Below are 21,848 nucleotides of genomic sequence, written 5' to 3' on the forward strand. Positions count from 1 at the left end.
GTATATTTTATCTGTTAAAAATTCAATTTTCAATTATTTTTCTGATTAAAGAATAAATAATATTTATGGAAAAATACAGCTGTGCGTGCTTTATACATTTGCGTGCAAATGTATAAAAACGATGGATTTTTTTCAAAAAAATAAAAACCATTTAGGTTATCAAATTTCTGTAGAATAACCGTGGTTTTCTTATTTTTTAAAGAAATTGTTCTTGAATTTGAGGTTATGTATGCCTTAACTTCAATAAAATCAGTTTTAAATGCCTTATTCTCTTGTTTTCCTGAATAATGGGTTAATTCGAGAAGCTTTAGGTTCTACTAAGAATATATAGCCTTAAAAACAAAAAAAAATATTTTGCAGAATCATTTTATATGTCCTAGATGACTTTTTTTTTGGATAATTTGACAGTTTCAAATTCTTTCTCTTTTATTTCGTTGAAATCAGTATCACAAATAACTGCCGATTTTAGCATTACTGCGAATTTTTGTTGTTTATTGAATTTTGAAATTTCTTTTCATGTGATGACTGTTTTTTTGAGGTTATGTTATGCATAACCTCAAATTCTAGAATAATGTATTTACTTTAAAGGCGAGTCAAACCTAACAACTGATAAATTTTAAGTCGAACTTGATATTTTGTCGGTGTCTGTCGGTTGGATCAGCAATTAAGCTGTTACATTGCTTTTGCTTTTGCATTTGTTACAAATAACTATAGGCAGCAAAAATGTGTCGTTTGAGACAAAAATGAAATGTTGATAGCCCAGTTTGTGATTCAACTAGCAATGTGTATTTTAATGATTTCAAATACTGCAAGTATTGTTTGAGAATTTAATCAAATAAGACAGAACATTTGTAATTTAAACTGAGAAGTTTTGGAGGTTAATTTTTAATTAATTTACAACTCAAAAAATTTTAAGTGCCGTTCTTAATTTTTGTTCTGGATATATTGTAATTCAAGAAATCCTATAGAGAGCAAACTGAAATATGCTATCATACAAAATTATTGAGTTTTTAAGAGGTTGGGAATAACATAATCTCGATCAGTGCGAGTTTCTTGCATAACCTCATTTTATAACCTAATCTCACGACTTCTTACATCTGTAAATTTTGGAGTTAGTTAGTCTATGCTTCGTAAGATACCAACGACATTAACTCAGAAAAATATAGTCATTATGAAGCTTGGGATCGTTCAATGCATGGGCATTTTTAAAATTTTCTTTCATCGTATTTTTCAAGGTTAGGCTATGCATTCTAGAATTGTGTTTTTACTAAAAAATGGAATGAGTCTCAAAGAAAAATGCAAAGGAAACCTGAAGCTGAACTCTATCTTATTTAATTAATTTAAATTCAAAATACTGCAACTCTTGTTTGAGAATTAAACAAAATAAAACAGAATATTTCAAAATTAATTTAAAGGTTGCAATTTTGAGGTTAGTTCTTAATTCATTTGTAATTTAAGGTACTTTAAGATCAGTTTTAACTTATTGTTTCTTTATTAATGAAAAATCTTTTGAAGAGCAAATTGAGATATGCTGCCGTCAAGATTATTTGAGTTTTTAAGGTTAGGCCTAACATAACCTCCATCAGAGATAGTTTTTTTTGCATAACCTCTTTTTATAATTTAATCTCCCGGCTTCTTACTTTTGTAACTTTTACAATTACCCATTTTAGAATTATTTAATAGTTTTTATTTTAAATTGAACTTATGACTTTTTTATCTGATGATTGCCTTTTTTGATGTAAGGCGAGGCATGATCTAGAATTTTAGAATAATACTTTCAATAATAATGCGAATCAAGCCTGCAGTAAGGAAAGCAGAATCTAATTGATATGTCTAATACTGCAACTCTTGCTTGAGTATTCAATCAAACACAGAAGAAACACATTTCAAATTAAATGTGTAAAGTTTTGAGGTTAATCCTTGATTCATTTACAATTGAAAGGACTTTATGATGAGAGTTTTCGTTCTGACTAAATTATTGATGAAAAAATTCCATGGAGGACAAACGAAAATATTATGTCGCATAAAATTATTTGAGTTTTTAGGGTTAGGCTTAACATAACCTAAAACTTTTGTAAATAACCTCTTCAAATAAGAGAATACGATCGGAAAAAGAAAGTCCTTCCTGCATAACCAAATTACTTAACCTAATCTCATTCCGTCTCATTCCGTCTCATTCGTTTTTACGTTTGTAAATAATTTTGAGATTAGGGTAAGTGTGCCAAATTTCGACACAGTTGCATGCAAACGCCAAAGTCTCAAATTTGAAATGTAATATTTTTAATACAAATTGTATTTATATGTTACTTTTGTGTAAGGAGTGTTCCTTGAAACCTTGTAGACAGTCTATCGTCTTTATTTTCTCTAAATTCATTCTTAATACATTCTAAAATGAATAAAAATGTTGATATAACATTGGTGTCCTATTTCGACCACTTTCATTTTCATAGGTCCATGCCCTTCCGGAATTCTTCGAGTGTCTTTTTCAGATCATCTTGTTTGTCTAATCGACATTTTTTGTTATTTTTTGCATTGTATTGTTTCTAGAGTACGCAAAAACCAAAAATTCACTGAAATTCGAGGAACAAAAAATGTGGCCGAAATTGCAAGCTGGCCGGAATTTAGCACACTTACCCTATATGAAAACTTTGTGCATTTTACAATCCTTTCAGTTATAGCAATAAGTTTGCATGTAAAAACAGAATAGGAAGTGGAATAGAGATAGGAATTGTGGCACGATTCATAAGATTTTTACAAAGATTTCTTTACAAATTATGCGCTAATGCAATTTCTGGTTTCTGAATGCTATTTTTAAATTTTAATTTACCATTTTTTCCTATATTTTCAGTTGAGTGCTGAAATCCCTATTTTCCCATTATACCAAATGACTTTACATAAATCATTGAGGTCATGATCTTTTCAAACTGAAGATCGTCTCACTAGAAATTTTCGTGTTTTTCCCAGAAAGAAAACATGAGAAAACAACCAAGAAAATACACAAATTAAAAGCGTTATAAAAAAGTTGAAATCTGAGGCAGAGGATCATTCTTCGCCTCAAGAAGAATTATTGCGATCACATTGCGGTATTTTTATAAGAAACTCCGCGAGATTCTTTTGTGTCTCATGATCTTTTTTCAGCTGATTTGTGGTTCAAATTACCAGAAACTTTTCACTCAAGCAGATCTCAATGGCTGATCAATTGATAAATTTGGGATATTTTATTTGTTGGGGATGATCATGCGCGATTAGAATGTGCTTTAAAGTTATATTGCACGATTCATTTGCGCGATCATCTCATGACATTTTGCACGATAAAATTGGGCCACGAAAGAAAATTTTGCAAAATGGAAATATTTCAGTGAAAATTTTAATGTGGGAAATGTACTTGGCAAATGTGTTGAGAGCAAAAGTGTGTTGGACTTATGAAGAAATTTTGTTTGACTATTTGGCTAATTGTTTGGGTGTGAGAGGAAAAAAGCCAGATATTTCGAAAGAATTTTCCTATTTTGAAGAATTTTTAGAAAGAGTGAAAGTCACTTTGAGGTGCCCTCCCTCCCCCAAAAAGGCGCAATTAGAGTCAACCTAATTTTTCAATGATCTTTTTGGCTTTGAAATGTGTCAAGGTGAGAAAATTTGCAAGAAGATCATTGCCCAACAGAAATAATTTGTTTTTTTTGTACCTTTGTGATGATCAGAGGAGTATCCAAGTCACTACCACCAACGAGACGGATACCCCAAGGAGTCTTGGCTCCATCTCGCTGAAGAACAACCACAAATTCATTCAATTTGGGGCTCATTTGTCCCCCTTTTATTGTGCGTCCCTTCCCGAAAAATTCAAAAGTCGACGTTAAATTTAGCCACTTCGACAGAGAGCAATTTGCAAATTAATCACTTTTCCTCCTAAAAATTTAACACTAGCCTTCCTTGTGCTTTTCCGGTATTAAAAAAATAAATAATCCACTTTATCACTCCCCGGAAAAAAAATCCCCAAAACACTAATCGCCCGAAGAAAACTCTAGAAAATCCACGCACGAAAGAAAGATCCTCTGATTTGGAAGAAAGTTTTCACTTGAAGAAATTTTCTCTGTCCGATGTTTATTCTTCGTGTGAAGCCAGTGTACTAATTTGAGATATTTTGGCTCTCTGCAAGATTCACTCTCTCGATCATCCCAAACATCCTCGGAAAAATCCACGTGATTCGGACACAGAGATCGCCTCGAGAAGAAATAGAAAAGCGCACAGTCAATTGCATTTCTCACTCCCTCTGTCCTATTTGTTATGCCTTCTTTTTTTTTGTGAAAACTCCCATGATCGTTGTGCATAGTGGCCAGAAATACCAAGACAATTTTCCTCCCAAACTCCTTCTTTTGCATAGACCCAAACACACCAAATTGCCCAGGAAGTGCTGAGAATTTTCAGTATTTGTGTCACTGTAAACTGGGGGCTTTTTCATGTTATGGTGTAAACATTAAAACTTTCACTCTTCTTAGTGGAAATATTAGTGTTATTTCCCACAGATTTATACTAACGGTTATAGCATTTTCCTGCCAAAACATTTTGTCTCAGAGATGGACCAAGTTGTGCATTTTGCACCACTTTGGAATTTTTTGTGGCGCCTCGAGAAGTCAAAGAAGAAAATTCTTTGAAGAAAAGAAAGGTCGTCAAAGAAAAGTCTTTAAACTTTTATGACATCTTCCTAAATATTTAATGATTTAGAGTTGACAAGGTTGTAGATTGAAATAATAAGATAAATTTTGATTGGGATTGTTCATATCATGAGCATGACGTTTCCTGTGTTTCCCATTTCAAACGTGCCGAAAAAACTTTGGAGTTTATTCGGTATTTTCTGTCATTGTAGAATGAATTAGCAAGAAATACAAATAGAAAATAAAAGCCAATTTAATAACGAAGAGGCAACCGAAAACCCCAATTTCGTAACCTACGTTGTTTCGGAGATATCTCGTGAAATGTGTACAAAAACAGGGAAAAATTTACACTAAAACTGGTCGCATTTTTCAGAGTCTAATGTCACCCCCCTGATTCATATCTTGAATTTAAATACTGTTGTGAATGGGACTTTGTACGACCTTCAGAGAGGAAGGAAGAGACTAGGGACTTGTCCGGCAGTAGTGCCGAGTCATAGGTTCCATTTCAAACCTTACTATTTAGATAGATAAATTTATTCATCAACAATGCTTTCGACGTAGGGGAAACTGGGGCAAAAAGTCACAAATCGATAATTTCACAATTCAATATCTTCCAAGATAAATAAGATAGCGGCTTAGTTTTTTTTCCATGGATAGCTTCCATAGACTTTCCTCGATGTTGTATGTTTCTTAGAATTCGAACAAGGAATTTAGAAAAGAAAAAATATCAAAATTTGTAGCCCTATTTTTGAAATATTTTCCTTGAAGAATATAGGGGAAAGTACTCTTCCTTCGAATGTTCATGCCTTCGAATAATGTGAATTTCTGTCACGTTTCCTAAGAGACTTCCACGTGATTGTCACACAATTATCAATAATTGATGGCAAGCTAACTAATAGTTAATAGAAATGTGTAAGTGTCTTAGGAAAAATGAAAGAAAATCCATATTATTCGAAGGCATGAACGTTCGAAGGGAGAGTACTTCCCCCTATCAATTATTACCTAATTATTATTCAAAATTTATGCACTGATGATTATTTCCTAAGTGACTTGGATTCTTTGAACAGGAAGCCGCTAACTATTTTAGAATTTTACAAAGATTCTTCTCTCAATAAATCTTTTTATTAAGAACGACCATTTGGGGTAAAAAGTAACAAAAGGTATGGAGCAAAAAGCAAGAAAAACCAAAACAATTTATGATGTCTCACGGCAAAAAATACATCAATGCCATGTGTCGCCGCTTGTTGTTTGCATTGGTCAAACGATTTGCAGTCTTTTGTGTGTTTTTTTTCTAAAATAGGTTGAAAAGCATTTTATCGTTCAGAGAGAGAAAACTGTGTTTTACAAACGTGTAGAGGAATAAATTTCTTATGTAAATACAGGGGCCTTTCGACATTTCATTTTTCCATACGTTTTTGCATAGAAGCATAGAAGCTATTGGCAAGTTTTTTCCTAAAGAGAATTGACTTATCACTTTGATATATTTGGAAATCGTGTATTAGAAGGTATCTAAAAATACATATTTCATAATGTTCGCCAAAATAATACAAGAACTTCAAGCAAATTTGTGTAAGTCGCGGTGCAATATCTGCAAAATTTTTACAAGGAAAAGTGAAAAATAGCTTCACTATTTATTAGGATTGATGGGCCCCTGTGAAAATATGTTATCTAGGATTTTTTTTTTAAATTTACGGAATCCCGTAACAATACGAATCAAAATGCGATAACATCCCATGCCTGATACTATTTGCCCCAGCATTTTTGAGAATGGCCACAAAATTAGGATTAGGAGGATAACTTTTATGAAAATGGAAATTTTTGAGAATTCAGTCAGTGTGAAAGTAGCATCTTAACCTTCTAAAACAAATATCATAAAAAAATCAGTGAACAAATAATTTTTAAAAATGAAGTGTTTTTCTGTGCTTATTTTCTTAATGTGCGTTATGGCTACATATGGTCAATCCTATTGGGGCTTTGGCAGAATAACTCCGGGATAATTTGTTATAGTTTTGCGGATAATTTAACAGCGACAACAACAACATCACAATTACAAAATGTTGAAGTTACCTTTCGAGCAGATACAGGGATTTACATTATATTCGTTCATGCTCATTTCTTTCCGGTAAGACAATATAATGCAGCAATATTTTTAGGGACCCGGACTTAATTGATTGTTTTCTTTTAGGATTAGTCATCTGCAGGTCGTTCAGGAAACCCCAATGAGTTTCGTTTATTCGTCAGGGCACACGATGTCACACAATTTGCTGTTAATCTTATACAGCCTTGAGACCTAAGGCTTAGCCATATGGCTTAACTGCTCTAATTCCCTATTAATCAAGATTATTTGGATGAATTTAGCAGGACTGGTCTTTTAGATTAAATGACCTATTAGATTCTGAAAAAGCAATAAAATTGGTTGCTATTTAGGATTTTGAGATCTTCAGAAACTGGACTAAACCTCTAGTCTGAAGACAGCTTTACTGTCTACGGAATCGAATCAAAATATATTACTGAAAAGGATGCTGAAGATATAGAAAATAGAGGATCGATAACTGTTACTATAATGTTGAAAATTAAAATAAAGAAGACAAAGACTCCCTGGGTGGACTCTCGTAGTTATGAGCCTGTGTTGCCGGATACAATTCTGAAAAGCCCATATTCCAAATGGGTCAAAATTCCGATTGGGCACAATACCGAAAAGTCAAATCCTGAATGAGTCAAAATTCCGGATGGGCCATTATCCTGAAAAGTCAAAATCACGAATGGGTCATAATCCCAAATGGGCCATTATCCCGAAAAGTTAAAATCTCGAATGGGTCGAAATCCAGAAAAGTCAAAATCCCGAATGGGTCAAAGCTCTAAAAGCCAAAATCCCGAAAGCTAAAACTCCGAAAAGCCAAAATCCCGAATGGGCCATTATCCCGAAATTTAAAAACTCGAATGGTTCAAACCCTGAATGCCAAAATCCTGAAAGCTAAAATTCTGAAAAGCCAAAATCGCAAATGGGCCATTATTCCGAAAAGTTAAAATCCCGAATGGGTCAAAATCCAAATAGGCCATTATCCCGAGAAGGTAAAATTTCGAATGGGTTGAAATCCAGAAAAGTCAAAATTCCGAATGGGTCAAAACCCAGAAAGCCAAAATTCCGAAAGCTAAAATCCCGAATGGGTCAAAATCCCGAATGGGCCATAATATCGAAAGCCAAAATATCAATCAGAGCAAGTGTGATTCAAGTCACTCATTCTCCCACGGAGTAGAGATAAAAAAATTTCTGCTTCCAATCAAGACCCAGATAAAGCACTCACATAGATAACGAAAGGTCCGAAAGTTCCTCAGAGCGATCCTGATTCCTGAGTGATCCTGAGATGGTGCGATTAACGTTTTTTCCCCATAACTTTAACACTTTTTAGGTGTAAAAATATATTCAACATTTTTTAATGTTAATTTTACACCTTTTTAAGGAGAAATTAACATAAAAAGGGTAAATTTAACCCCTAATACACCTAAAAAGGGTAATATTTACACCGATTTTGGATCAATAATGCAGGGTAAAATAAACATTTCCCGAATGTTATTTTAACTTTTTCGGATTTCTCTCACAAGGGAAGGTCTCGAACCGTGCGGAAGCCGGCCCTTATAAGACATTGCATTTTAAGCTAATTGGGGCACGACAAATTCAATGGTGATAGTCACTAATTTCGGAATTCATTGGGTCACCCGTTACAGGGGGGTATTGCGGGGGTGGTAAATCTTTATTTTGGCTCTAGAAGCCACATGGTTGGAAATATCGACTTGGGGTCTTCGGGTGACCCACCTTCCCTTGTCAGTGTTTTTCACTTCGGAGAAATCTGAGTGATTTTGGTATTATTAACTTTGATTAGCGATTCTATGTACATAAATATAAATAATATTTCGAATTTATCTCTAATTCCTTTTGAACAAGTATAAGATTCACTTGAAAGACCTTTGAATTCCGAACAAATTTGAACTAGTCCAAAGTATTTTGTTAATTGGTAACAATCTGTACTAATCTGTTTAAATTATTGGATTATATTATAATCAAAATTTTCGATATACTCGTACACCACTTTCAATCTAATATCACTCCCTTGGATAATGATTTTTCAATATTAAAAGGTTATCAGCTCTAGAGAGTGCATTTGCTAATTGATTGGGTCACGTATGGATTAATTTGAAAGGTCTTGGAATCTGTTATAAATCTGAATTGAAGCGGTTTTCAAGCGACAAAAAAAACTAATTATAAACTGGGAAAATTTACCACATTTTATCTATGTAAAATTCTTGGTAATATATAGACAAATCTGTTAAAGTCTCACAACCAGCGGCACATTTAGAATTCAACATAGAAATCTGTTTAGATATTCAAACTAAACCACAAATTGTTTACAAAAAGAGCAAAATTCCTAAACAATTATCCAAAATACCGAGTTCAATTACTTTTAGGCTAATTAATGGATCTTTTTGCAGAGACAAATACCAGGCACCTCCATTGCTATACCCTTCAAAGTTACCGCATTTCCGCCAGTTTTGCCTACAGTTGGGCCATTTTAATCTTGCATTGCCCAAGAAACTCATTGAGAAAAGCCACTCACATGGTTGTAGTATGTTGGAAAAATTTTTATTGAAAAGTACATTGTGTAAAATTGGTATGATTTTCTAAAATAGTGAGGATGTCTTGAATCTCAAGCCTGCAGAGATCAGCACAAGTGTTTCAATTGATGCGTAATTCACATTTTTCATCAAAAAAATGTTTGAAGGGAATAGTGATCATTTGATCTTGGATTGCACTTTGAGAATGGTGTTCATATTTAGAGCAGAAAAAGTGAGACAAGGAGAAAATTTTTAGTTACTTACAGCCTCATCGACGAACTGAACCCTTTTCTTGGGATGATTTTGGGTGGAATAGATAGGTTTTCGTGAGTCACTTTTGTTCTGCGGAATGCGCCAGAAAGCCGGACGTTGGTAGGACATTTTTAGAGCACTTTTATTGATTTATATTTTTTTTTCACAAGAAACAAGGATGAGATTCACCGGGTTTTAGAGATACTTTGAAATTGACGCGCGTTCAGTGTGAGATGCTTCGGATCTCTTTGGGACAAGTCATTCGGCCGCTCGAGCCACTGATTCGTTCTTACCACATGACGAAATTTATTGGCAAATCGAAATATTTGTTTTCATTAACACTACACTGTTAAAAATTAACGGAATTTGCAGCTCATGCTTTTTTTCTGAGTGATAGAAATCAATTTAAAATCCCACACTGAGAGAAATCCGAAAAAGTTAAAATAACATTCCGGAAATATTAATTTTACCTTGCAGTATCGATCCGAAATCGGTGTAAATATTACCCTTTTTAGATGTATTGGGGGTTAAAGTTACCCTTTCTCATGTTGATTTTACCCTCAAAAGGTGTAAAATTAACATTAAAAAATGTTGATATATTTTTACACCTAAAAAGTGTTAAAGTTATGAGTAAAAAAAAGTTAATCGCACCCTCTTTTTTCTCAATGCAGGCATGGACTAGATAACATTACTAGCCGTGACACACACCTAACACAATTTTTGTTAAAAGTTTGTCAAAAGAATGTTTTTCATTACAGAATATTAAGAGTGTTAAGAAAATGAAAAGATAACAGAATCGTTTTAAAAATTTGTTATAAAGTTAGTCATTTTGCGGGAAAACATGTTACCAAATAAAAAAGTTGACATTCTTTTGATAAAATTTTAACAAACAAAGTTACAAACTTTATTTTACTTCTAAAGTCAAATCAGAACAAATTTTAATTGATTAGAACTTTAATTAGTTTGCTGTGTAAAAACGTAGGATCGTTAAAAAATGGTAAGGAGCATGTTCTTTCGATTTGGTGTGTGTCTTAGCTTAAATAAAAATTTTTAAAACTCACACTCACTCAAATCGACTAATTAATCGCTAAACAAATTTTTCACTCGTATTCCCGAAACGTTGTAGCGAATAAAAATTGAAAGAAGCAAAAAAGGTCTTAATCCGTTTTCATCGCATTTGGTCCATACATGCTTATGAGCGGTAATCATTTTCGATATCGAATTTTCAAAGGTAAAAGTTAAACCACATTGTGTGGCATATTTTTCAACAGATTTCCCTTAAATAAGATTTCTTTGAAAGGTCTTGAAATTTTTAACCCGGCTGCATCGGTTTCAATCAGGGGGATGATATTATCTCTGAAAAATGCGAGCAGTTTTAGTATAATTTTTTCCTGTTTTCGTACATATTTCACGAGATATATCCAAAACTACGTAGGTTGCCAATTTTGGGTTTTCGGTTGCTTATTGTATATTAAATAGGCTTTTATTTTGTATTTGTATTATTTGATAATTCATTCTGCAATGACAGAAAACACTTAATAAACTCAAAAGTTTTTTCGGCACGCTATAAACATATGGGAGACATAGGAAACGTCATGCCCCTGGTTTTAATAGATTATGAACCGGTAAATCATCCGAAAATTATTTACCTTTTGCGAATTGACTGTTTATTTGTCTGCAAGATTGCTATTCATTGCAAAACATTTTAAAATGTGCTCTGCCTCAACAATTTTCTATTTCGGAATGGTTTTCTTAATTATCAATCAATTTAATCGGTAACAAACCGGTAGGTGGAGTCATCACTTATGGAAATAATACACTTAATGACAGCTTGGAAAAATCTGAAGTTCTTACTTAAAACAGATTTCGAAAAATTATCATCTGTTAATTTTATAGTTTTTCGAAATCTAGGTAAGAACTTAAGATTTTTGCACGCAGTTCATAAGAGTATAACGTCCATGAATGTTGATTTCATCCTATGTTCCCAAAAACCATGTAGGGGAAAGTATACTCTTTCCTTCAAATGCTCATGCCTTCGAATAATGTGTATTTTCTTTTATTTTTCCTAAAAAACTTACACATTTATATTAAATATTAGTTATCATTAATTATTGATAATTACGTGTAATTGTATATAAGTTTCTTATGAAAAATAAAAGAAAATTTAGATTATTCGAAGGCGTGAACGTTCGAAGGGAGAGTACTTTACCCTAGAAAGAAAAGAAACCATAAGCAAGGAAAGTTTCCAGAGAGTATACGGATCTGTCACTTACGGTGCACTTTGCTTGCCGATTATCGTGATTTTGGAGATTTATCGAGCATTAAGCACGGTTTTGTAAATTGATCAAGGCGATCAGTGTGAATTTTCAGAATTATTGGCGCGATCTGCTAATCTGCTACTCACAGTTCACTCACATTAAGCATTATTATAGAGTAAATAAAAAAAAATGGTTGAATACTCTAAAGAAAATTATTAACCTTTCTCTTTTTGAAAAGCTTTTCTAAAAGTGAATATACTTGCGCAGAAAAATGAAAAAAACATTGAAAGGGAACTTCCTATAAAATCCAATATTCATTATAGATATTTTTATGGCATGTGTCTGGGCTAATATATCTATTTTTTATTTTTGAAAATCAATTTTGATGTACATTCTGTATTCTTCTTTACATTTTATGAGATATTTTTTAGCAAATCTTTGCAAACCTCTTCGGGAGTAATTATCGTGAAAATTTGCGTTTTTATCAAAATTTTGGGTCCCGGTCAAAATCCCGAATGCCAAAATCTCGAAATCCAAAATCCCGAAAGCCAAAATCCCGAATTATTAAAAGTGTACTCCCACGATTGCACCCGCGCTTGCTGGAGGCAAAGGGAAATCTTCCATGTCTTGGGAAATTATTCTAAACATTTTCCTCCATATAATTTCATACCTTTCAGGATTTTGAACATTCGAGATTTTGGCTTTCGGGATTTAGGCTTTCGGGATTATGGCCTTTTCGGGATTTTGGTTTTCGGTATTTTGGCTTTCGGGATTTTGGCTGTCACTGTTGTAGACACATTTAAGCAAAGAAAATTTCATATTAAAATTTTTTTATTGAGCTGATACACACACCAAATATCTAATTATCAGCACTAAAGTAAATGACTTTTCTTCTTTTAAAAAGTTCTTCAAAAATTGTAAAAATAAAAATAGCATACTTGCATGGAAAAATTCTAGGAAAGACATTTTGAAGTGAAAATAGAAATTTGAAAAAAATTCTAGCGCTATTAAATCTATTATTCATTATGGCTTATGGATATTTTTATGCTTTTTATGGTATGTGTGTCTCGGCTATTTTTTTTTACTTTTGGAAATATATTTTGGTGTTCATTCTGTATTGTTCTTTAGCTTTTCTGACAATTTTTAGCAAATTCATACAAAGCTCCTTAAGGAAAATCTTAAGGGGTATACATAATCGTGACGCTCACGATTCACTCGAGTGCAGATCTTTCGATTTCTTAGCACATTTGTGCCAATCTGTCGATCTGCCACTTTCTGGTTAATTTGTGCAGATCTGTCGATTTCTTACACTGAGAAAAAAAAGAGGGTGCGATTAACATTTTTTCCTCATAACTTTGACACTTTTAGGTGTAAAAATATATCAACATTTTTTAATGTTAATTTTACACCTTTTTAAGGGTAAAATTAATATGAAAAAGGTTAACTTTAACCCCTAATACACCTAAAAAGGGTAATATTTACACCGAATTCGGATCAATACTGCAGGGTAAAATTAACATTTCCGGAATGTTATTTTAACTTTTTCGGATTTCTCTCAGTGTAGCAAAATTGTGCCGATCTATCGATTTTGTATGGACTCTGAGAGCCACTTATCCCTTGGAAAATCCATTGCAGGGCATTTATTTTATTTTTCACAGTGTAGTAACACAATATCATTTTCCCAGCATCTTGTGCCAGATTTTACCGAATGAAATTAACCAAATTATTGCGACAATGTGGGTGAAATTTTATCATGAATTCATGAAGATCTCCGCAGATATTGCTCTTAAAGAAAGTATTTTAATTGTCGTCAAGCTTAATGATATGAAGATGAATATCAAAGAAACATGTTTTTTGACTTTCCTATTTTTAACTTCCCAAATGGATCCACTGACCCCTTCAACTTTGTAGAAAAAAAAGAGCGTCTCATCGCCTTGAGACTTTCTTCAGTTTTTGATCTCGCAACGTAATTAATTATGCCACAGATAATTGTACATCAATTTTCTATTTTGAGACATTTCCCTAGTCTTTTTAAATGTGAATGAGTCAGGAAGGAACATGCCATTTCGATCGAAATACATCTGAATGGGTGATTTTTGAGTTAATGAGCAAAAGATAACAATAAATGAAAGTTTTATCTAAAGTTTTTCGTTTAAGCTTTAAAACATGGAATATCGTTTTGCCAACAGAATCGTGAAAATCTTCGGAAAATGCTACAATGTGAGAAAAGTTTCAAGATAACTCACCCTTCGACCTTCGTCCAAGTGTCTCTGCAAGAATATTACTTGTAAGTATTTTTAGAGACCGAAATCACAGCTAATTTACAAATTTTGTCAATTTTCTACTGTATTTTGCAATAATTTTGAGCCAGAAAATGCCAAGAGATAATTTGTCGAAAAGAATTTTCAATTTTCAGCTTCAATAATTCGAGAATTTGTACTTGAAAATTAATAAATTGAAATTTATTGAATGCTACAGCTTCCTATTAAATTTATTAGCTTCTTATCCGGTATAAAAATTAAAGTATATTACGAGACATTTTGGGAGTACACTGATAGAAATCTAAATATCTTTTTGTATTTTAAAGTAATTAATTGTAATGACGTGGTCAAATTGAGTTCAATAATTTATGAATATTTAATTCAAAACACGAAAACACTTTGTCGGAAATCTATTTTCGGACATTACATAGTTAATTATATCATATGTTTGTTTTTTTGTTGTTTTCAATAATTGCTCGGTTGTTTTTGCCGTATCAAGATTGTAATTTATTTATTCATTCGCTATTTTTTTTAAATGAATAACTGAGTGAATTTAAAATTTCTCTTTTGAATATCAAGTAGTTTCTTCTGCGCTAATATTACGAAGCTATTTGAAATGTTAAGTAATATTTATAAAAAAAATATTCATTAGTTTTTATTTAAATCTTTTTCATTATCAGCAATTATCATACGATCTGTACTAAAATGAAATGAACCGACATTCCACTATGAGGTTTGTTTTATTCAAAAAATTATTTAACGATTTTATTTTTAAATTCATATTTTCTCGAATCGGAATTGCAAAAATTCCATCGTGACATTTTTAGTACAGACCTGTACTAACTTCTAAAATATCCTTGCAGCGATATTTTCAGTTTCCTGAAGATTAATTTCAAAAATAAAAGATCATTAGTTATTTTTCTTGTTTTTTTTTATTAGGTTCCTTTTCTTTTTAAATAAAATAATACAATGAGATAAACGAGAAAATGAGAGATGGAGAAATTAACTTAGGCCATCGGCAATAAATAACTTATTCGTACTGATAGTGTGGCTTGTGTGCCTGTGGCTTATTGAAGGAAGCCGCTGGGGATGAGTACTGATGATTGTGGTGGCGGTGTTCGTTGCTGAGGTGTGGTGGAGCTGGGGTCTTGACCACGATGTCTGTAGGCTCACGCACGACCTCAGCCTTGAAACCTTCCTTGGGGTCAGCAGTGTACGTGACTGTACGGATGAATCCATCGGAATCCACAACTGAATAGCTTCCCTTGATAACACCACCATCCCTGATCTCCTTGCGGTTCTGGTAATTGGTGTATTCGTCATCTTTCACGTCGAATCCGAACTGGTAGGAAGAGTTAATCTGTAAGATTGAGAATCAGAGAAAAAAAACGATCAGTTGTTGCACAATTTCCAAAGGCGCGACAGATGCTTGGTCTCCACCCACCGATCTTGCATGACTGGGCAGAAAAAAATGTTCAGACAGTGTGAGAGGATAATATAGGCGCATAATGTCGCGATCATGTAACGCTCTCACGAGACATGGCGGTGATCGAGAAACAGAGACCTCAAGACACAAGACTATAACTTAGTTCGGTTAAGGGGCTTCTAATTTCCTTTATAAGTGCTCCTTTGATTTGATTTCCTTTCAAATTTTTAAGCATTTTGTAGGGTAAAGAACGTTACCATCCAACGACTCGAACTTCGGACCACCCAATTTTTTCTCTATTTTATTATTATTATCTTTTATTATATATTTATTACTTTCACTGTGTTATCACACTTGCACATTAAAATTTTAATATGATTTACATTAATTGTCGCTTGTGAGAGTCCAAATGTGTAATTTGTGTGTTTGAATCATTTTATATTCAAAATTTGATCTATTTGTTGATAAAAAGGTAGACTTGGCCCGCAAAATTTGATATAAATTGATCTATAGCATTAATGCGAAAAATTAATGCGATTTTCTCTTTAATTTTTTAATGTGAAAAATATTGATGCTTTAGGTAAATTTAAACTTATTTTTGCAGGCCAAGTCCATTTCTTTATCAATTAATAGAAAAAGCCCAAATATTAAGTGATTCAAAGACACAAATAACATATTTGGAATCTCACAAGCGACAATTAATGTGAATCACATTAAAATTTTAATGTGCAAGTGTGATAACGCCGTTAAGTATATACAATTAACAAAAAATATGCAACAATAAGGCATGAATCTTAATAGATTTGACCCATGGCTCGTTTTGGAAAATTTGAGGTATTGGACTAGCTTATTATAATTTTATAATGGATCAAACTTACTAAAAAAACATACCGTAGATACGAAAGACTATGATGCCGTACTATTGGTAAGCTTTTCTTTGGTTCTAATGTGCAAGAATGGTTCTCATCGATCAGACATAGTAGATCGGATTGGTAAAGACCATCCTTAAATGCTAGAAGTAAAGAAAAACTTACGAAGAGTAGGAGGTAAAGTTACCCATGGAGAACAAAATCAGCCGCATCTACAGTATTGAAAAAAAAGAGTTGTGCGAAGCTTCAGTTATTCGAAGATACCCAAAAAACATTTTTTTCTTAATTTTTGTCTTATAGAATTCCTTAAGTAAGGCACTATAGAACAAAAAATCTTTTTATTTACTTATAACGCTCTTGGTTCCATCACTGAGATTACTATAAGTAAAGTGGCGCACTCTGAAGGATCTTAAGAGCTTCTATAGGAATTTCAACAGAAAATTCTCACTTTAAGTCTTTTAAAAGTGCACTAAAAGACTTGTCTCATATTTGGTTCTATAAGGCAGCTATTTTGCTTCTGGGGTAGCGCGCTTTCCCCTATGCGTAATAAAAATGGTACCGTAAGTGCGAGTGACTTTGTCCCCTGCGAATGACTCCCTCCTATTCGTAAGCTTTTCTTTACTTCTACAACTTAAGGATGGTCTTTACCGATCCAATCTACCATGCCTAATCAATGAGAACCGTTCTTAAACATTAGAATTAAAGAAAAGCTTACGAACAGGAGGGGGTCAAAGTTACCCGCAGGGGACAAAGTTACCCGTACCGACGGTATTTAATCGTAATTTTATAAAAAATTTAAATCTTACTGAGTTCTTTGATTGGCTTAAACTTGACAGCATTCAAAGATTTAGCCAATCAGAGAACAAAACTGAATTATTTGAAGGGGTTTAGCAGTGAATACCGGTAGGTTAAATGGTAGAGTTTTTGCTCTATTAATGCAAGAGTCCTAGGTTCGCGTACTCTTTTCAATTTTATTGCTCTTTCAGAATCTACTAATAGGTCATTTGTCCTTTATAATCCAATCCTATGTTAATTTTTAGAAAATATCTTGACTAGTAAGAAATCATAACAGTTAAGCGATATGGCCTAAGCCTTAGATCTCAAGCCCGTATTAGAGTGATTACTTTTTCGCTGGCAAACATTGGAGATATTTATTTTCTTGTATCATTTAATACTTTTAATGGGGATCACACTAACAGTCAAATTCTCCAATTTCTTTCTGTCACCGTTAAAGGCTTCATCGTTTTAGAATAGAATATTAGAATTAAAAAAACCGACGAATACCGCGGAATTACGCTTGTTACTGAGAATTGCGTTGAAGAAAACAACGCCCTTTCCAAACAATGATCGGTACGATCGGTACAGACAATCACTCTTCGTTTTCTCAACTTTATTGTCCAGGAAATATTCTGAGATGTTCTTTAAAATATTGTAAATATTTAAAATAAATAAGGAAAAATGTAATAAGAATCGAGTAAGGTTTCTGCCTCGGCTGAAATATGTGATTCTTTTCATTTCGACCGCTCAAAATAAGAATTGAATAACTCGAAGTAGTTAATCTGAAACTCAGATCTTACATGCTCTATAACTTTGAAAATAATCTTTCAAGTATAATATTCACAGGGAAGGTAGAGGGTATAAAACAGTATCCAAAAAGTGAATAAAACGATATTTTTTAAAAATAAAAAATCGAGTTGTTTGACTTATATTCTGAGTGGTCGATTTTGTCTTTTATTTATTTATTTATTTTTTTGAGAAAAGACCGCCCGAGATAATGTACACTTATGGAGGGGTCATCGAAGACCGGAAATCAATATTTCTTTTCAATATTCTAATCAATATTTATTTTGACCTCTAGCTCGGGAACAAATTTAAGGTCAAGAAAAAAATTTCCGCATAAAATATGCAATTATCTGTACTTAACCGATTCATTACCGACGAAGACCGTTGCACCCCGGTTCAAAATTTCAATACGTATGGTATTTCAATATTTAACCAAATCTGTCAAAAATTAGCCCTACCGTGACCTTCAATATTTCAAAATTATTAAATTTTCCGGTCATAGGCATGTTTGAACGAAAAGTTCATCTGCACTACCTTTAAAACAGGGGGGTGACATTAGCTCTGAAAAATGCGACCGGTTTTAGTGAATTTTATTCCCTGTTTTCGTACACATTTTACGAGATATCTCTAAAACTACGAAGGTTGCCAATTTAGGGTTTTCGGTTGCCTCTTCGTTATTAATTTGGCTTTTATTTTGTATTAGTATTTTATGCTAATTCATTATACAATGACAGAAAACAACTAAAAAAATCAAAAGTTTTTTCGGCTCGCTAGAAAAATATGGGAAACATAGGAAATGTCATGCCCCTGCTTTAAAACATAACCGAAAATCATTGAACGATTTTTTTTAAATTTTACGCGTCACATTAAAGTCCCATTGATCAGCCCTCTAGGACAAAGTATTGCAGGTCTTTCATCTGATATTTTCCCTCCACAACTTGTGCACATTTTCAATTCAGTGAAAGTCCATCCAGATTCTCAGCAATTTTGCGCCGATATTTCTCACAGCGGCTTCGCGCCAAATTGGCCAACGCAATTTTTTTTTGGTTTTGTTTAAACCAGGTGGAAAGAAATCCACCTGGTGATCTTCCCATGTAATCTGGCAAAATCTGGGAAAATTCCGCAGTTATTCGATCACTTGAAATGATTTACCAGGCACGGATTGAAAGGGAAAGTGGTGAGACCTTTTTGAGTTGTTTTGCGTTTTCGGGGAAGTTCAATGGTATTCAAAATAGATCGCGTAAGAAAACAAGTAAAAAAAAAAGAGGCATGTAATGAAAATTAGCATTAAATGTTCGAGTTTGATCACTCAGCTGATTTATTTTCTCTGTGCCCAAACGAAAGTGTAAGTGGTCAGTGAGAGTTGATTTCACGGTTGTATAGAGAGTAATCACGCAAGGTGGGAAATGGTAGATGATCTTCAAGTTAAACTTACATCATGATCTTCCGGTTCCTCATCCTGGTACGAAGGTCTGTGATGAGATGCTTTGCCAGAGGATTTGTATCCACTGCTGGGCTGGCTCACGTAGTGCAGCTGGAGGAGAGAGATTTTTATTTATTTATTTTTTTTTGGGTTTAGAGATCAGACATTGGGGATCAGTGATCGGTGATCGTGGCAAAAACCAGTTGCGAGAAAATTTTCTAATATACGATAAGTCAATGTCTCATGCATTTTTATGACTTTCCCCGGCTTTGATAGCAAGTTGACCGTCAACTTTGCATAATTGCATCGGATGTATGTTGCTTCTTCTAAAGGTTAAGGTGAATTTCTCTCACTGAATTACCTGCTGTTGCTGTGGCTGGGATTGCTGCTGATGGTACTGTCGCACGGTTGGTGACACATAAGCCGTCTTGGGCTGCAAAGAAGATTTGCACAAAAGAGGGATAAGTGATCTGAGACAGAGACAGCCCTAAGGGGTAAATCCTTACAGCTTGAGATGGGTGTGAGTAGTGTGATGAGGGTTCCTGGTTTGAGGGTTCGTAGATGGGTGTGGCATCGGCTGATTCTCCACCAGCCTGATTTGCCTGGGCCAGGTGTGCATAGTACTGTCTCAGATAGGCAGGATCAACTGTGGTCTGAGCCCTTGGCCTGGGATGACTAGCAACAGTAGCAACAAGCACTAGGAACGTGGCAATCTGGAAGGTCTTCATTTTTTTGTTCTTTTGGTCTCTTGGCACAAACGTTTAAGAAAATGCAGAAATCCAACACAATCACTGAATCCCAACTAATTAAATCCTGCTATTTCAAACACTACCCCCAACTTCTTTTTTTTTGTTGGAACAAAAAAAAAAATAACACGAGCGATACAGAAAACCGTGAGCTTAATCCAATTATCCAGGCGATACTCAAATGCTGAACTGGAACGATGGAGGTTTTATAGTTGTGGCCACTTTCGACGGTGCCTCAGTGGAATCTTGGTGGGGAAAATTGTTTCAAGCCAAGCTATCACCATCTCCAAGAGACCATCGAGAAAAACGGAACACACCCACCTTTTTGGACAAAAGTCTAATACTGCTTAACCCTTCTCTGCTGGTAAGCAATGTTGAGAAAAAGCTCTGTACCTTTAGAACTTTTCAGAATTTGACCAATTTATTTAACTTGAAGAATACTGTTAATGATCCCAAGCAGCAATTTTGGTCAGAAACTGATAGAAGTGACCATTGTCCATTTTTAGGTTCTGAGATTTTTTTTTAAATTTATAATATGTAGATTTGAAGCCCTTCATTTGATAATGAACATAATGTGTAGATTTTATCCAGAAAATCACTATATTTGCAAAATTTTCACTATGATCTGAGAAACGTAATTTATTCTGCATCCCAAGCAGCATTTTATGCCAATAATTATTTTTTAACAGACAACAAACTATCGCTTTATATTTTAGGTGTGATTCCTTCTAATCACACCTATTCCAAGTTTAAATATAATGTGTAGATAATGACTAAAATGTAACTACATATTACTGCAAACTGAAAATCGTCATTTCCGCTGAACCTCAAATAGAATTTTCAGATAATCAAGGTACATATTCTAAGTCTATTTAAGTTTATTGTACAGTGGTGGAAATAAGTATAATTCCACCCATTAATCCTTAGAAAACTCAACAAAAAAAAGAAATGTCGAGAAAAAATCATACGCAGACCATAACGTCCTTTCGTGCCAACATAAAAAATTGACATTTTGATTTTTTATTCTAATTATTTTTAGAAATATATTAGAATTTTGTTTTTTAGGGTGGAAATAAGTATAATTCCACTCAATAAATTGAGCGCTAGGGTATTTATTTTTGACCAAATTTAGGTTAATATCTTTTATTATTATCATTTTTAACTATAATTAATAAACTAAGTTTCATTTTCTAAAGTTTTGCATTAATTTTTACTGAAATATCGTGGGAAAAATGTTTAACGAACGAAAATAAGGGAAAAATTAAAGTCTTGATGGGGATGAATCTTAGGAACTAAGAAAAATGATTAGGTTCTATCAGATAATTGTCAAATTTGTCAATATATCTGCCATACATGCCTCTTAATGTACCCCAAGGGTCAAAAATCTTCTGTTGTTAGAGGCCAAAAGAGCGTTTTGCCTCTAACAGTGTTGCTTTTCAGTGTAGAAAGGTACTTTTCCACCGAAATTTGATTGCGATTAACTTTTTTTCCTCATAACTTTAACACTTTTTAGGTGTAAAATTATATTAACATTTTTTAATGTTAATTTTACACCTTTTTAAGGGTAAAATTAACATGAAAAAGGGATAATTTAACCCCTAATACACCTAAAAGGGTAATATTTACTTACACCGATTTCGGATCAATAATGCAGGGCAAAATTAACATTTACGGAATGTTATTTTAATTTTTTAGGATTTCTCTCAGTGTAGGTACACTTATGAAAATTGCAAATTCTTTTTGATTTATTCTCAGACAAGAATTACAAGCTGTAGACTTCCCGTCAATTAGGG

The 21,848-nt window shown here is 33.4% G+C and overlaps 2 protein-coding genes across 21 annotated transcripts in view; both read right to left on the reverse strand.

The window, feature by feature from the left end:
• The window catches only part of LOC129800462 (PDZ and LIM domain protein 3), a 44,859-nt gene extending 35,054 nt beyond the window's left edge, over nucleotides 1-9,805 (reverse strand). For 5 of the 20 annotated variants that reach the window (XM_055844862.1, XM_055844858.1, XM_055844851.1 and 2 more), the window contains exon 1: nucleotides 3,681-4,135. In XM_055844862.1, the coding sequence (XP_055700837.1) occupies nucleotides 3,681-3,797 (117 nt within the window). In that variant the 5' untranslated portion in view covers nucleotides 3,798-4,135. Of the gene's footprint in view, nucleotides 1-3,680; nucleotides 4,281-9,521 lie in introns of those variants that run through there. The other 15 variants (XM_055844865.1, XM_055844864.1, XM_055844857.1 and 12 more) reach the window with 10 other exon arrangements.
• A 5,136-nt stretch (nucleotides 9,806-14,941) lies between these two features.
• On the reverse strand, nucleotides 14,942-20,275 carry LOC129800466 (uncharacterized). The gene is made up of 4 exons (XM_055844872.1): nucleotides 19,816-20,275; nucleotides 19,671-19,742; nucleotides 19,322-19,420; nucleotides 14,942-15,388 (listed from the first exon to the last, which is right to left on the reverse strand). Exons 1-4 carry the CDS (start codon nucleotides 20,035-20,037, stop codon nucleotides 15,059-15,061), a joined length of 723 nt encoding a protein of 240 aa, XP_055700847.1. The 5' UTR covers nucleotides 20,038-20,275; the 3' UTR covers nucleotides 14,942-15,058.
• Between the last annotated feature and the right edge of the window lie 1,573 nt (nucleotides 20,276-21,848).

The sequence above is a fragment of the Phlebotomus papatasi genome, chromosome 2 (genome assembly GCF_024763615.1).
Source record: "Phlebotomus papatasi isolate M1 chromosome 2, Ppap_2.1, whole genome shotgun sequence".
NCBI lineage: Eukaryota > Metazoa > Arthropoda > Insecta > Diptera > Psychodidae > Phlebotomus > Phlebotomus papatasi.

Coding starts and splice junctions, on each gene's coding strand:
- LOC129800466 (XM_055844872.1), bottom strand. CDS start 20,037: ATGAAGACCTTCCAGATTGCCACGTTCCTAGTGCTTGTTGCTACTGTT. Junction 19,421..19,670: donor CCCAGCCACAGCAACAGCAG/GTAATTCAGTGA, acceptor TCTCTCCTCCAG/CTGCACTACGTGAGCCAGCC. Junction 15,389..19,321: donor AGGAACCGGAAGATCATGAT/GTAAGTTTAACT, acceptor TCAATCTTACAG/ATTAACTCTTCCTACCAGTT.